This window comes from Vicugna pacos, chromosome 21, assembly GCF_048564905.1.
Source record: "Vicugna pacos chromosome 21, VicPac4, whole genome shotgun sequence".
NCBI lineage: Eukaryota > Metazoa > Chordata > Mammalia > Artiodactyla > Camelidae > Vicugna > Vicugna pacos.
In genome coordinates, this window is record NC_133007.1 from 2,395,182 (window position 1) to 2,412,890 (window position 17,709).

The 17,709-nt window shown below is 41.3% G+C and overlaps 1 protein-coding gene across 1 annotated transcript in view; it reads left to right on the forward strand.

Moving 5' to 3' along the window:
- Positions 1-17,709, forward strand: part of LOC107035128 (uncharacterized) — an 82,967-nt gene that overhangs the window by 56,247 nt on the left and 9,011 nt on the right. The window contains exons 4-7 of the mRNA XM_072945935.1: positions 10,307-10,378; positions 11,773-11,799; positions 13,462-13,506; positions 15,188-15,241. Coding sequence (XP_072802036.1) covers positions 10,307-10,378; positions 11,773-11,799; positions 13,462-13,506; positions 15,188-15,241 — 198 coding nt within the window. The remainder of the gene's footprint in view (positions 1-10,306; positions 10,379-11,772; positions 11,800-13,461; positions 13,507-15,187; positions 15,242-17,709) is intronic.

A 17,709-nucleotide genomic window follows, 5' to 3' on the forward strand; every position in this document is an offset into this window, starting at 1 on the left:
TATAACAATGGCTTTTAATGTCACTTCTCCGCAAAGCCGATCAGGCTGGTCTCCTCTATGGCAGAGACAGCTCTTGCTGGTGGACAGGTTTCAGAATCTGCCCAGAATTCGTAGGTTCAAGAACGTTCAAAGTGTAGGAAGACAGATAATAAACTCATTGTTCCTATTATCTTTCCATCCCTGTTCCCACTTCCCAAATAGCAACAACAACAAACCCAGACACAACCCTTAGTGTTGCAGAATGGCAGTCACCCTCTAGGGCTCTGTGGATGGGGAAGCTGAGAGCAGAATGGTGGGCAGTCCTATGCTGGGTTTGTAGGGTCTCAGCTGGGCTGGAGGACCCGAGGTGACTTCCTTTCCCTGCCCTGGTGAGCTTCAGATGCGAAAGGGCAGGTAGAGGTGGTCCTGCAAGGCTGCTGGGTCTCACAGGGAGGGGCGGACTTGAGAGGGAGCAATCAAGGGATCGGCCTGAAGCCACCGGGCTCTGAGCATGCTCAGAAGTCAGGCGGTAAATTGCCGGCCACAGTCTGCTGGGTCCAAGGGCGTCACTAAGTCCCGACCAGATTCAAGAGAAGGTGGGCGATCAGAACCCTCGTCTTGAGACGGGAGTGCAAGGTCACGTGCATGGCAGGAGAGCTCAGAGCTTTTGGTGTGGCCATCCTTGGAAAGCACAGTTGGTCAGAATCACGGATTCAATGTATTTTCAAAATTTACCTACTGTGAGATGGTGGCTTAAATATGAACTGGTCACACATGAAGGCTTCATTAGATAGTACAAAAGTCAGGTTATCTACGGTCACAAAAAATATTTACGTAAGAAAACCGGCATGCCGCGAGGCAAGGCATGCCTTCTCACGAGAAACTGGCACCTGTATCTTGGCATCTGCCCGCCCTTCCACAGGCATTGCCCTCTTCCTCTTGGAACTTCAGCTTCCTGCCTCTTGAAGTGTACGGACTGTGTTGTTTCCTCATCTGTGTGGAAGGATAGCCCTACCTGCCTCCTAGGTGTGCGGACTAAATGAGCCAAGGTGGGAAACACACTTGGAACAGCGTCCAGCAGGGAGCAAACGATGTTACTGTTGGTGGTGCTTTTCCGGCTGCTCTCTGACTTGAACGTCCAACCCTGCGACCAGGACGCATCCTCTGAGTGAGCGCGGGGCTCGTCCAACTGGCCTTTCCTCTGAGCAAGCTTCCTCCAGGGCCGGCACCAGGACACCTTGCTGCAGCCCATTGGCCACGGATGGGGGAGGATTGGTCACCGCACCCGGGGGAGAACATCATTAAGACACACAACAAGGGGCTCAGATAGTGGGGTGAGCATCCCTGGGACCAGCAGTGCCGCTGGAAACCAACTAAAAGCTCTAACAGTAAACAGCATTTATGACTTTTAACGGCAGCAAGAAGCATCACAGACAACATGGCAGTAAATGACTAAAAGCAGGCGTGAACGTGATGAAAGTTTAATGGAAAACACAAAGGAGACTGGGTAATGGGGCCAAATGGAGTCACCCACCATCTTCGTGGATGGGAGATTCAGCGTGGGAGAGTCCAGGCTCTGTCAGGCGGAACTGCAGTTCAGTGCGGTGCCAGTATGGAGTCAGTGGGCGTGACTTGGTCCTGCTGTTGGGCTGAGCCATGCTGGTGTGTTGGGGAGCCTGCCTCACAGATCACGGGGACAGCCCTTAGCGTGGTGTTTAAAAACAGAGCAAGGGCTCTAAGAAAGGACTTCAGTGCATATGAAGATTAGTGTGACATAGGATTAATACCTGGCGCGGGACAAGTGGTCCTTCATGGGGTGTAAGAGGAGAGAGCACTTCACCCCACACAGACCAGAGTTGCTGCAGATGCAAGAGCCAACCGTGAGTGTTTAGTCATGAAAGTTCGAGTAGTAACAGAAGTCATATGGAAACAACACATAGTTTGTTACTGTTTTTATTGAAGTACTGTCAGTGATAATGTGTCAATTTCTGGTGTAGAGCACAATGTTCCAGTCATGCATACATACATAGATTTGTTTTCATACTCTCTTTCATTAAAGGTTATTATAAAGATATTGAATAGTTTCCTGCACTATACAGAAGAAACTTGTTTTTCAATCTATTTATATATATTAGTTAATATTTGCAAATCTCAAACTTGCAAATTTATCCCTTCCCACTCCCTTTTCCTGGTAACCATAAGATTATTTACTGTATCTGTGAGTCTTTCTGTTTTGTAGATGAGTTTATAGTGTCCTCTTTTTTCTTTTTTTTAGATTCCACATATAAGTGATATCATATGGTATTTTTATTTCTCTTTCTGTCTTACTTCACTTAGAATGACAATCTCTAGATCCATCCATGTTGCAGCAAATGGCATTATTTTATTTTTTATGGTTAAGTAGTATTTCATTGTATAAATATACCATAGCTTCTTTATCCAGCCCTCTGTCAATGGACATTTAAGTTGCTTCCAAGTCTTGGCAACAATTGATAGTTTTGACTCCAAATTTAAGAGTTGCATTTAAGGACAGACACCATGGATAAAGTTAGAAGGATGAGCATCACATATGGAGAGAAATGTACCAGTTAAACACTGCAAATATATCTGGAACACACAGAAATGTTCTATCAATTAGTAACAGGTAGAAATTCAGTAGAAAGTGGGCAATGGATAAACTAGTAATTTGCAGAAAAAGATATGCAAATGGAAAATAAGTACCCAAGAAGATGTTTGACTTTGTAAATATACAGGAAAATGAAAATAAGAACATATTCTATTTATGCTAGCCTGATTGAAAAAATGTAAAACATTGATAATATCTGGGGCAGGGAAGTGGCCAGTCTCATCACTGTTGATTGCAAGACACTTGTTTTTTTGCAGGATAATTTGGAAGAATTTATCAAAAATTAAACTATGCCTGTTTTTTGACCAGCAAACCCACTATTAAAAAGCCATGTATAGCTCTCCAAGACTTCAGACAATACTATAGAGCTACAGTCATCAAGACAGCATGATATTGGTACAAAAACATACATATGGACCAATGGAACAGAATAGAGAGCCCAGAAATGAACCCACAAACTTTTGGTCAACTAATCTTTGACAAAGGAGGCAAGAATATACAATGGAATAAAGACAGTCTCTTCAGCAAATGGTGTTGGGAAAACTGGACAGCAGCATGTAAAGCAATTAAGCTAGAACACTCCCTTATACCATACACAAAAATCAACTCAAAATGGATCAAAGACTTAAACATAAGACAAGATATAGTAAACCTCCTAGAAGAAAATATAGGCAAAACATTATCTGACATACATCTCAAAAATGTTCTCCTAGAACAGTTTACTCAAGCAATAGAAATAAAAGCAAGAATAAACAAATGGGACCTAATGAAACTTACAAGCTTCTGCATAGCAAAGGAAACCATAAGTAAAACAAAACGAATGGGAGAAAATTTTTGCAAATGATGAAACCAACAAAGGCTTGATCTCCAGAATATATAAGCAGCTCATACAACATACTAAGAAAAAAGCAAACAACTCAATCCAAAAATGGGCAAAAGACTTAAACAAGCAATTCTCCAAGGAATACATACAAATGATCAATAGGCACATGAAAAAATGTTCAATATCACTAATTATCAGAGAAATACAAATCAAATCTACAATGAGGTATCACCTCACACCAGTCAGAATGGCCATCATTCAAAAGTTCACGAATGACAAATGCTGGAGAGGCTGTGGAGGAAAGGGAACCCTCCTACACTGCTGGTGGGAATGCAGTTTGGTGCAGCCACTGTGGAAAACAGTGTGGAGATTCCTCAAAAGACTAGGAATAGACTCACCATATGACCCAGGAATCCCACTCCTGGGCATATATCCAGAAGGAACCCTACTTCAGGATGACACCTGCACCCCAATGTTCATAGCAGCACTATTTACAATAGCAAAGACATGGAGACAGCCTAAATGTCCATCAGCAGATGACTGGATAAAGAAGAAGTGGTATATTTATACAGTGGAATACTACTCAGCCATAAAAACTGACAACATAACACCATTTGTAGCGACACAGATGTCCCTGGAGAATGTCATTCTAAGTGAAGTAAGCCAGAAATAAAGAAAAATACCATATGAGATCACTCATATATAGAACCTCCCCCAAAGAACATAAATACAAAACAGAAACAGACTCATTGACATAGAATACAAACTTGTGGTTGCCAAGAGGGTGAGGGGTGGGAAGGGACAGACTGGGAGTTCAAAATCTGTAGATACTGACAGGCATATGCAGAATAGATAAACAAGATTATACTGTATAGCACAGGGAAATATACACAAGCTCTTGTGGTAGCTCACACACAAAAAATGTGACAATGAATATATGTATGTTCATGTAGAACTGAAATATTGTGTTCTACACTGGAATTTGACACAACATTGTAAAATGACTATAACTCAAAAAAATGTTAAAAAAAAAAGCATGTATAGTGGCTATTGGGGTAAGTGGAACAAGTCATGCAGAGAAAGACAAATACTGCTTTAGCTCACTTATATGTGGAATCTAAAGAAAGAGAGAAGGAAAGAAAAAGAATGAACTAAACTCATAGAAAAAGAGATGAGACTTGGTTACCAGCGGGGTGGGGGAAGGGGACCTGGAGGAAGGTGGCCAAAAGGTACAAACTGCCAGGTGTGAGGTAAGTGCATGCTAGGGGAATAATGAGCCACGTGTGACTCCCGTTACCACTGCTGTGTGATCCACGGGAAAGTTGTCAAGAGAGTCAACGTTGAGTTCTCATCACAAGGCAATGAGTGTGTTCCCTTATCTTTTGTATTTGTGTCTGTATGGGAAGGTGGGTGTTGACTGAGCCCTCCTTTCACAGCGGGTGGAAGTCAGAAACCTGCATCTGCTGCGTGGGGGTGGGCTGGGAAAGCAGATAGGGAAGAAATAAGAAAATCCATGTGTGAAGATGTGTGTACTAGTGTGATTACTTACCAGCAAACAGTGGGGAGCAGTCTAGACCTTTCCTCCTGGAGACCTGGATACGGAAGTTGTGGTGCCTGGAAGCCAGCTTTTTGGCTGGCAGTGAAATGTCAGGATTACACCAAGTGTACATGTTATATAGAAGTTCCTTATAGGGCCTTAATGTTTAGACTCTCCCTGCCCATAGAGGATGGAAGCCGTGGTCAGGGTGGGGAGAGAACGCAGTCTGAAGCCGACGGAAGGAGAACCAAGAACCCGGGGAAGCACCTCGGGGGAGAAGCGCCCTGAGAGCGGGAGGAAACGCGCCTGGAACGCGGCACTCCTCCCGCTCCCGGCGCGCACGCCCTGCCCTCTCGCCTGGACTGTTGCGGGAGCACCCCCACCACGCACAGCGGTCAGAAGGGACCAGATGGGATCTGTCTGGTGGTGCCCCTCGCCCCTCCCCTGCTCAGGGATGCTGGTTTCACCTCGAGGAGAAGGAAACCTGGTGAGGCCCCTCCGGGGCCTCACCGGGGGACCGCACCCCACCCTCGGGCTCCGACGGCCTCAGCCCACCGGGCTGTTCTGGGACGACACAGGCTTCTCCCGCCTCGTGGGCCGGGCCGGGCCGGCTGTCCCTCTGCCTGGACGGCTCCTTCCTCACCTCCTTCAAGCCTGTTCTCCGACGTCACTGCCCACAAGAGGCCTCCAGGTGACAGTCTGCACCGCCCTTCACGTCCGGGAGCCCTGCGTCCTGTCTCTGCAACTCTTATAAATCTAAAATTATTTCAAAGTAAAACATTTAAAACACACACACACACACACACATACACACACACACAACCAGCTCACGTTTGTTGGGAGCTTTGTATGTGTGAGTTGCATGGCTACACGTGCGTATGTTTTCTCTTCTTATCTCATCCACAAAATAATTTGCTTTTCTTCGTCTTATTCCCTTTTCTCATAGAATAACTTGCACCAGCCCAGCATTAGAAAAGCTTTGTTGATGTAATTCTCTCCACTATCCTGATTTTAATCAATAGCTTTAAGCAGCCCCTGTGAGCAATCGATCATCGATTTTTAAATGCAGTAGAACTTAATTCCTAATGAGAAACACAGGGAGCCCAAATTGCCCTCTCAAAACAATTTAGCCTATTGCCCATCATAAAGCAATTTCCATTTCTTATGAGAACATCCTGGAGCTGTTCTGCCCAATTAGAAAACAGGATCTATTAGGGATGCAGGTGAATTGAACAACTATTTACTTACAATATTTAACTTAGTTACAGCTGAGGTTCCATGGTACCCAGGGTCCATCCTGGGAAAGGGTCCTGATTCAGCCTGTCCTGGGTTCTGCCACTTACCTGTATCAATTTGGGGGATGAGTCTACTCTCCAGGGCTCAGTCTCTCTATCTGGAAAATGGGCACAGTGTAAGCCCCTCCATGTAGGGATATTGTGAAGGTTGGTGAAGTGACACATAAGAAGCCTATGTGCACTGGGCACTCCAGTGGCCCCTGCTGGGTTTCTGATTTCCCCTGAGACGCCTCCTGTGGGCCGGATCCACAGCTGGAGGAAGGATGAGGCCCAGCCCTGGAAATTCTTTTTTTACCTCATATTTTATAAAGCCATTTTTTTCAAAACTCTTCCCATGTAATTTCTTTCTTAATTTATTGAAGTATATTTATTCTTTTTTTATTGAAGTATAGTTGATGTACAATATTATATGTTACAGGTGTACAATATAGTGATTCATAATTTTTAAAAGTTATGCTCCATTTATAGTTACTATAAAATATTGACTATATTCCCTGTTTTGTGCAACATATCTTTGTAGCTCATTCCATGTAATTTCTATATTTCTTTGGCATTCCTGGAGCCACTTTCTGGAAGCATCGCACCAGGTTTTCTAGAGTATATTGTGTTCACTTCTAAATGTTTTTCAGATAAACCACTTTTAAGTCTATTTATGAAATCTGTCACTGCAAATTTTACTTCTGGCTTCAAAAACCTGTTGCCTCATTTTTCTTGTGAGAGTATTTTTAGGCACTCAGGAATGTAATTACAAATTCTGCTGTTTGTAAAAGTGATTTTTAAAAGTCCTGTTTCATGATCTAACATTTGAAATTGTGAGGTCTCACCCTCAAATATAATAAATAATCTCTGTCAGATTTCTTTATCTCCTTTCTTCTTTAACTGATCTGGTAGGTGACTTCCATAAACATCCCATAAATATCTCAAATTACCTCTGACTGGGTGTCAATCCTACGCTGTTCAAAGCCAAGTAATGGAGAGAGGGCTCTGAAATACGGGAGACTTTGTGAAGACTCAAATTAAGGATACTCTTTTTTTCCCTGAGGACTGATTTTGAAAAAACGCATACCTAATCATGTAGATACAACAACTGGAACTTTAGAAATTATAAATAGAAGTCATAGGATTGGGTTTTTTCCTTTTTCAGCACGTTTCTTTTTAATTTTTAAGTGTAGTAAAACACAGGTAACGTAAACTTGATGGTCCTAACTGCTTCTAAGTGTGACGCTCAGTGACGTCAGGTACATTCACGTTGTTGTGCGGCCCCTCCCCCCACCCATCTCCAGAACTCTTCCATCTTGCAAACTGGAACTCCGTATCCATTAACACTACCTCCCCGTTCCCCTCTCCCCCAGCCCCTAGCCACCACTGTTCTACTTTCTGTCTCTATGAATTTGACTACTCCACATGTCTCTTTAAGTAGAATCACACCGTATTTGTCTTTTTGGCTTATTTCACTCAGCATAATGTCCTCAAGTTTCATCCATGTTGTAGCATGCCAGAATCTCCTTCCTTTTCAAGGCTGAATAATATTCCTTGGTATCTGTATGTCCCCTTTTGCGTCTCCATCCATCCATCAATGGACACTTGGGTTGCTTCCAACTTTTGGCTGTTGTGAATGATTACTGTGTATGTGGGTGTGCAGAGATCTCTTTGAGACTCAGCTTTCAATTCTTTAGGGGTGTATATTCCAAAAGTGGAATTGTTGGCTTAAGTGGTAATTCTGTTTTTACTTTTTTTTTGAGAAACTACAATACTGTTTTCCATAGCAGCTATATTCTTTTCTATTTCCACCCCATATGCATTGGGGTTCCAACTTCTTCACATCCTTGCCAACATTTGTTTTTGTTTGTTTCTTGCTAATAGCCATCCTGAGTGAGTTTTTAGAAATTTTTTTATTTTTTATTTTTTATTTCCAAGATTAACTTACTTACTTACTTTATTTATTTATTCATTTTATTGATGTAGAGTTGATTTACAATGTTGTGTTAGTTTCTAGTGCACAGCATAGTGATACACCTATATATATATATATATATATATATATATATATATATATATATATATATATATGTTCTTTTTGGTATTCTTTTTCATTAGAGGTTATTACAAAGTATTGAATAAAGTTCCCTGGGTTATTCAGTAGGACATTATTGTTTGTTTATTTTATAGATAGTAGTTTATATCTGCTAATCCCAAACTCCTAATTTATCCTTCCCCCCTTTCCCCTTTGATAACAGTAAGTTTGTTTTCTATGTCTATGAGTCTCTTTCTGTTTTGTAAGTAAGTTCATTTGTATCATTTTTTTAAAGATTCTGAATGGGTTTATTTTTAACGTTTTGTTAAAAATAAAACTAAGAATTTTTCCTCAGTGTCCTTGCTTTATTAGGGATGTTTGTTTTATATATAACAATTATTTTCTAATAAAGATGACAACCATTTATTCATGATTGATGACACTGGATAGTGCAATGTAAACCAGCAGATCTGTGAGGGTTACATTTTCCAGATGAAGCTTAAACACCATATATTGAATGTAAAAATTCTTATAGGCTAGGAAGAAAGAGGAGAACAGACATTTATTTGGCACCTACTGTGTGTTAGGCTCTGCATTAGGCACTTTGTGTATATTTTGACACAACCTTCATCACAACTCTACTGATATGTGTTAATAATTTCATTATATATATTCAGAAATAGAAACTCAGAGAGAGTAAGTGACTTGCTAAGGTCAGGTAGACACCATTGCAGTTGTGTCCAAACCCATGTCTTTTTGTTTGTTTGTTTTTATGAAGGGGAGGTAATGAGGTTTATTCATTTATTTCTATTTGGAGGAGGTACTAGAAATTGAACCTGGGACCTCGTGCATGCTAAGCATGCACTCTGCCATTTGAGCTATACCCTCCCCACCAAACCCATGTCTTGTGTTGTGCTCTGCTATCACTTACAGTCTGTTAGGCATAAAGCACCTCATTTGTCCAATCCATGTGGTTTGTGACGTCCTTTCAATACAATAGCTCATGCGTTCAATACAACAATCCTATGAGTGGTTAGAATCCATGTTATCCAGATCCATATTTTTTCTTTTTGCCAGTGGAGGAAATTGTAATTCACAGAGTCATGTGCTCACAAAACTTGCTGGAGGCAGAGCTGGGACTCAAACCCAGGTCCTTTCATTCCAGATCCGGAGGACCTCTCACTTTACCATGATCCCTTTTGCTGTCCTGGGCAGCTCACACAGGGAAGACATACAGCCTTGTTAAGAGAAAGTTAGATATTACATTTTGTAGACCCTCTTTTTGATGAAAGGTCTTGGGATGTACAGTGCTTTCTAATTTATATTTGATCAACTTAGTAAAAGGCCTGACATTTCCCATTCCATTCCTTATTCAATACCTAGGTCAAAAGGTTATGTTCATTAACATAATTCAGGGAATCATTCTTCAAATCCTGATTGGATGTTACTGTGTGCAAGATGCTGTACTTAGGGCTGGAAATCCAGGGATAAATAAATGAGACATTGTCCTTGTCTCCAGGAAGCTCACAATATACCAGGAATATAACACAAAAACATAATAACAAGCAATATAACAGTAAAAGCTTCTCAGGAGAGGACGTATGACATATGATCTACACCTTAGACAGAGGCTGGATTTCATCTAGAAAAGAAAGAGTTAAATAGTGTTTTATTCTTTGTGGAGCCATGAGGAAACCTTCATCCAGTTTTAGCTGCCTGAAGGAAATGTTCAGACACAACTTCTGTTTGATTTGAATGCTTAAGTTTTTGCCCATGTGGCTTGACTGAATTGATTGAACATAGAGAGGGTTCAGATTCGTGTGATTTGGAGTCATCAGCGTGAGCAGTTGATGGGTGAATATTCTGATTGCCTTGCAGGTCATCCAACCACGTCTTTGAGGATGTAAAAGTGATTGCAAGGACCATGTTGTTATTTTACCCGTTCTGACAGTTGCTCATTGCTGGCTGGAATTGGTCGGATGGGGACAGAGGTTGTTGCTTGACTGTCTCCATGTGTATCTTTACTCCACAGGGAGAAAGAGGTCCCCGAGGTCTTCCTGGACTCTGAGGTGAGGACGGATGCTGGGGCAGGAGAGGACCCAAGGTGAGTGTGGCCTCAAGCTGTGGAGGTCTTTCCCTGTCTCTGGAGTTTGAGGAAAATCTTAATTCTTCAGCATAGTTCTGGTGTTTTAGCTCTTTCTCAGACTGAGGGAGTGGAGCAGTGGAGCCCGAGGAAAGGCATCCAGTGCAAAATCTAGTGTTTATTTGAGGGGTGGGGGTGGGGGTCACAGTAAACCCAAGTAGGGGAGTAGAGAAGTTAGACAGAAGGGAAGGTGGCCTAAAAAGAGTGCATTATTATTTGATTACACTGTGGGTGGATAGAGCTTAATCCTGCTGAGAAGCAGTGGGGGCAGTGAGCGCAACTCACCCCCAGGGGGAGGGAACGGGGGTATGTGTGCACCAGATCCCATCAGGCATTAGTTGAGAGCTGCTCCCAGGGGACACTGGTGCCCCAGCACTTCTGGCCGGTCTCATGTGTAGACAGACATCCGATACCAGGAAAAGCCCTCAGGAGGAGACCCACAGAGGTGGCAGTTGGAAGCTGGGCTTGAGAACAATGAGATTTTAAAGGCTCAGTGGTAGACTTTGTGCTTAACAAGCACAAGGTCCTGGGTTCAATCCCCAGTGCTTCCATTAAAACAGACAAACAAACAAGCAAACAAACAAACAAAAAATTAAAAGCCAAATTTAGGGATCATGAGTGGGAAACCCTTTTTTAGTGGTTGCTTTAAATGTCTCTTAACCTTCTAGGATTAGAGAATGTCCTTTAATAAGGCCAGAGAATTATTTTTACAGCCAGCTTCAGAGTCCTCTGGAGTTTTTCTGATCACAGTGACCATATTCTGTATCTTCTACCAAGTTTGTCTTTCAATTACTTTGTCTTATGGTTCCCGGAAGCCTTTGCATGTTTGTGACTCTGTATTCCCATTTGTGTTTGGAAGAGTATGATTGTTGTCATAAATGACAGGTTACTGCTGCTTCTGGCTCTCCCCCTACTGTGGGAGGAGTTACAAGGTGCACTTTTCTCCACAGCACAGTGCAGGGGAGTGGTAGTAATCAGTGATGTCCATATGGTCACTAGAGAAGAAATCTCCATTTTGATCCAAAACTTGCAGTTTCTTTTTTTAAAATTTTATTCTCAATTGAAGTGTAGTTGATTTACAGTGTTAATTTCAGCTGTACAGCAAAGTGATTCAGTCATACATACATACATATATATATATTTCAGATTCTTTTCCACTGTGTGTTATTACAAGAAATTGACTATAGTTCCCTGTGCTAGACAGTAGTTTCTTGTTGTTTACCTATTTTATATATAGTAATGTGTGTATCAAAATTGCAGTTTCTTGAAATTAGGCAACATATGGTTTCCTAAATGAAACAGTGGCTTAAAAGTGTCATTCAAGCTCAGTTGTTTTTATTTGTTTTGAATTTTAGGGAGCAAGAGGATTTTCTGGAGAAAAGGTGAGTGGTCTTCCTTATTCTCAAACTGGGGAGTGGCTTCTTTGGGAAACACAACATCAAGTTCACTGATTTTTTCCTTTACTTGAGTAAGGTGGGGCTTAATACTTGAGGATAGATGTGTCAGGTGTTGTTAACAGCCAAACTGTCACGCTAATGAATGGCTGTCTGTAAGGTAAGTATTTCAGGTTTGAATCTGGATCTATAATAATTTTCAAGCCTTGCTGACTACAATGATGGAGCCACAAGATTATCATGTTTATCTGAAAGAGCTGGTTCTGAATTCAAGGTGTGTTCAGGAGGGTTTGGTCACGTGAGGTGTCATGTGGGAGAGGGATGCAGGACAGGGCTGGTAAGGTGCTGGTGCAGCAGGGAGTGGCTTTACATCCAGATTCAGAAGCCAAGTACCCATTTGCCCATTCATTCATTCATTCAACAAACATGTATTAGGTACCTGCTCTGTAACCCGCATTATCCTAGGGAATGAATACCAAGTGATGAATGGATCAGACAAGGGCTGATGGATCTCATTTACCAGGTCTCCTGGGACCACTATGTCCTGTGACAAACGTAGCATGTGATTGTAGTCCTAGAGTTTCCTATGCATATTTTCATTCACTAAAATCAGCTGTCCTTTGGCTAAAACAAAAATGCCTGAAACTTGATTTCCTCGTGTGGCCAATAGGAGTACATCGACCACCCCACGTGTGTAAAATGTATTTTATTCTGCTTGCAACACTCTGGATCTTTTTGTTTTTTCTTCAGAAGATGGTTTATAATAAATAGATTCTCTGTCCTTTTGAGTTGGTTGGTAAAACAACGAGCCCGTGATTTGAAAGCGATGGAAAGCTTGATGGGGTAGCACAATGCCGCGGCCAGTTATTACTCTTATTGTAGTCAGTCCCAGCTTTTCAGCTCTTCTCTAAAGAAGTCATTTTTTCTTTTTTTAAGTCATAAGTCTTTCCAAATGCACACACATCCAAACACACTCATTTAATTCCTGCTTAATCTGTGATCTTTGGAGTTTCAATTATGCAGATGAATTCAGGCATGTTTACCAGTCTTTTTATTTACTTATTTATTTTGTTGGGGGAAGATAATTAGGGGTGTTTATTTATTCATTTATTTTTCTAATGAAGGTACTGGGATTGAACCCAGGACCTCGTGCATGCTGGGCATGCCCTCTACCACTGAGCTATACCCTCCTCTCTTTGCCAGTCTTTTTACATTAAAAAAAAAAAGGTCAATGACACAAGGACCATCATAGACAACCAGTGAGAAATGTTTCATTCAGTCCGGTGAGAGTTACCGTGCTTGTCCCAGTGTAAAAGTTTAAAAGGAAGTCTTTCTATCCATTCAAAATCTGAATTTCTTTTTTTCTTCTATTTTTCTTTAGCATCTGAAACTGTCAGGAAAAACAGTATATATTGCTAATATCCATTTCAGGAAGAAAATAATCACTGCTTTTTACAGCAAGCTTTATTTTTATTTATTTATTTTTAACATTTTTTTTAATACTTGAATGCCGAATATAAGTGTTGTTTGGAAGACCTAGATTCTTCTACCTTCTGAGAATAATATTAGCAAGGAAATTAACATGCAAGCAGTAACCAGGGACACCTGGTCCCCTGGTCCCTAATGTCCTCATCTTCCTTTGCTCCACAGGGCAGCCCTGGTGAGGAGGGTCTTGACGGCTTGGATGGAGAACAGGTACAGACAGTTTCTCATTCTATGTCCCCAGCTCTCCCCACCCTCATGAGTTTGACATTAATACTCTCCATATTTCTCACAACTAGTCTGGAAATTTAAATAAACACACGTGCTCATCAATGTCTAAAGTTAATTTATGTGTTTGTCCTTGTGTTCAAAATACAAGGAGCCTATAAAACTTAGCTCTCATATCACATGTTATTGTCGGAGTTTTATTTTCACCTTTTACTTTTGTTAATTCTAGTAACTAGACATTGTTATAATAATTGCTTTATTTATTCAGTACTTACCTAGCTTTACCATCGTATTTATTAGTCACTGATGCCTTCAAAGGAACATGAAAAGATCAGATTCTTTTGCCTAAAATACAACTTGTAGATTTTTTTCTTTGATGAAGGCTGTAAATGCTCCTGGTTGTTTTTTTCTCTGACAATTTCATGATTTCACCATTTTTCTTGAAAGATCACTCTTGGGTATACAATTATTTTCTCTCGGCACTTTGGAAATGTAATTCCATCCTCTCCTGGCTGACTTTCATCTTTGCTCTTAAGAAGTTATCCATCAAGGAATTGTTGTCCCTTTGTTGTCAGGCTACTTTACAGCTTTCCTTTGTTTCTCGTTTTCTGCAGTTTCAATATGTTCCAGGCATGAATTTCTTTTCACTTATCCTATTTGGGACTTAGTAAGCTTTTGAATTGGAGCATTTGTGTCTCCAGGTTTTGGAAAATACTTAGCAGATGATCATTATGAAATTTTAATCTTTCCCACTTTCTCTCATATCTCCTTCTGGAAGTCTAATTAGACATTTGTAGACCTTCTCACTTTATCTTCAATGTCTCTTAGCCTTTCTTTCATATTTTCTATTTCTTTATCTTTCTGTGCCACATTCAGAATAACTTCTTCAGTTTCTAGTTCACCAATCCTTATGTTAAATGTTTAATGTACCATTAACCTGCTGATTGGAGTTTTGATTTCATTTATTCTAATTTCACTTCAAGAAGTTCTGTTTGATTCTTTCTCAAATCTGCTTGCCCCCTACCCTTTTTTAAAATATAGATGCTTTTTTTTCTTAGCTCATTTTTTGGGTTATTTAAATGATTAAAGATATTTATTTTACATTGTGATAATTCCAACATCTATAGTCATTATAAGTCTAATTTGTTGTCTGTTGGATCTGCTGGCTTCTCCCTCATGGTGTCTACCTCCTATGTGTTGTAATTTTTGATTGACACTCATTTTTGATGGAACTTTATCTGTGAGAAGCCACTGAGTGGAGGTTGTTTGCTTCTGCCACATACTTGGTGGCACTACCTCCTGTGACCACTTTAAAATAAGTGATCACTTTGTGGGTTTTCACACCACACATGTCCAGAGTGATCAGGAGTCCTCCGGCAGCCAATAGCTGTCACTCTTCTAGATTCCTGCTTTCTCTTTGTCTAAACTCTAAGCATCTGTCTTTTTCTTTATCAGCTCATGGATGCATGTAAGATGTATTTTAATTTGTTATTTGGATTTTAAATTGTTTTTTGAAGGGAAGATTGTTCAGGGCATCTAGTCTGCCACATAGTCAGATTTAGAACTTTCTACTCTTGGCTAGAATGTGAAACTATGTGAAAAAATTTCCTGGTGTGTGTGACTTACGTAATACAGATTCTTTTTGTATTTCTTTGTCTTTTTCTAGGGTGATCGTGGAGTCCCAGGGTCATCTGGAGAAAAAGGAAACAGGGGAAATTGGGTAAAGTGTGAGAAGATTCTTCTCCCACATCTCTCAGATTCTTGCTGCAGAAACTGACCTGGACAGCTTATTTCTAAGCTCTGGGAAAGCGTCATCTGGTAGCACTAGTACTGGGTTGGGAGTGAAAGGGTGATAAATATTAGATTAGTCTTTGGAACTTCTACTTAAGGCCTGACTCTGCTGATAGTGAAATGGGTCTTGGGAACCAGCTTACTTAACCTTTTGTGCTTTATCATGGGTGTCATTCCCTTTTGCACAAGCTTTTCATGGCTTCCTGTCACCAGTGATGTAGTCTGACACGCAAGGCCTTTCAACCACATTCTTCACTAATCTCAGTCCAAAAGTGTCCTTCCCAGTCAAACTGGGCTCCTCACTGTCCCCTGGAGATTCCTTCTGCAACACCGAGCTCTGTTTCTCACCCTCACTCAGTACTTCATCCTGGAACGCCTTTTACCTGCATCCATCTTCAGTGTTTACTTGAACCTCACCTTTCCTTCAGTTTCCACCTCCTCTCTTTCATCCTAATGATGCCCTCCTTGACCATGTCGGTCTGTAGTGACCTCCCCCTTCTCTGCATCTCCCAGTGTCCATTGTTTGGACTATCTGCTTGACTGCAACTATGCACTGTGCTGGTCACTCTCTCCATGTGAGGGAGGGCAGGTACCTGGCATATGTACTGCAACTCCCCCTTCCTGTGCCCAGGCAGACATTACTAATCAATTTCCCTTCCCATGCCCATGCAGACATTACTAACCAATGATGGATTCCAGCCTGAAGGATACAACTTGACACAGCACTGTAATCAGCTTCTGTTGATTCACTGGATTAGATAAAGGGGGTTAAATTTATTTACTTATGTTTCTATTACCCCTATGGAATTAGAGCAATACTTTTACCCTTAGGCGTGGATTGATTTCCTGATACATGAAACAGAGAGTCGCAAGACATGACTCTTTATTGAGGTTTAATTTCCAACCTGCAGTTTGTGGATCAGATTTTGGAGAAGGTGGCATACACTACATTCCCTTCAAGACTGGAGAGCCTTCAGTTTCCACCAAAATTAGTTGAACTCAGTAAATGCCTGTCAAGTGCTTCCTACCTGTAGGGCATTTTGGCGGACACAGAGAAGGGTTCAGAAGTAAATGAGTCAAGGTTATGACCAATAAAGAGCTGGTTTGCTGGTGCAGGAGATAAGATTTGTACAGGAATAACTCTAATACAAGATAGGATAAGAAAAAGGCTGTAAGAATGGTACAAATAAAGAATCAATGGGAGCCCAGTGACGTGGAGAGGAATCTCAGGTAGAGTGGCCTTTCTCCATCCAATCAGTCAACAAAATTCACTGAGCATCTATTGTAATTTAGGGAAGACTGTAGAATGGGGACCAAAATAGGCATGAGTTCTGTTTCTCAGGATTTGCCTCTATGGGGTGAAACAGATATTAATGAAATAATCATGGAAATAGGTGTAAGATTACTGCTGAGATAAGTACATGAAAGGCAGGGAAATGGCACAGGGATCTGATCCAGCCTGTGCAGTCAGGAAGGCTTCAGTGAGGGAGTAACGATGGAATGAAATTTAAAAGATGGTGAGGGAGGAGGAAGGGGACGTGAGGCCAGCCTTCCCTACTGAGGCCCTGTGGCATTTGAGAATGTGCTCAGGGTGGAGAAGACTCAGGCATTCCCAGGGAACACAGGAAATCAAGACATTCTCCACTGAGACTTCTGTGAGAGACACACACACACACACAGTATTCCAGGTTAAGAAAAAGAAAAGGCTTAGATTAAAAGAACTCAGAGTGGTTTTGGACAAACAAAGATTACACTTCAACAGAAGTGGAGGGTGAGATCAAAAGTATAAAGAGTGGGAGGACAGTCTGGAAGGGCAAGTCGGAGCCAGTTTAATGCCATGTTTTAAGGGTTTTGTTCTTTTCTGCTGAGTCACCAGGTGCTGTTGAAAGTTTCTAAGCAAGGAAGACATGTGTTCAAAGCTACAGGTTTGGAAGATTACTCTGGAAGCCAGTGTCTGGGTCAGAAAAAGGAAGGACTATATGTTGGACAAAACATAATAGGCACCATATGTCAGGCCCTGTACTCAGCATTTTAATTTACTATTCTGTTGAATCCCTGTAACAGCCCTATATGATAAGTATGTCTATTTCACCAATGAGAAAATTGTTTTGAACTGAGAAGTCAAAGAAATTTGCCTTGGTTGTCAATTAAGCAGCAGGATTAGAATTTAGAATTAACTAATTCCTTCTTACCATTGTATCAGACCAGGGAAGACGTGAAGAAAGGTCTCCAGTGACATTATGAGGTGGCTTCTTGTGGAACCCAGAGAACATCCCATTTCCTGTGTGTCTGAGAGTCAGATTTCAGAGGGGGCCCCACTTTACTATTCTCAGGGTGTGGTGTGTACCCTCCAGAACCAGGTACATAACATCATCCGAGGAAGGCTCCTGCGCGGGG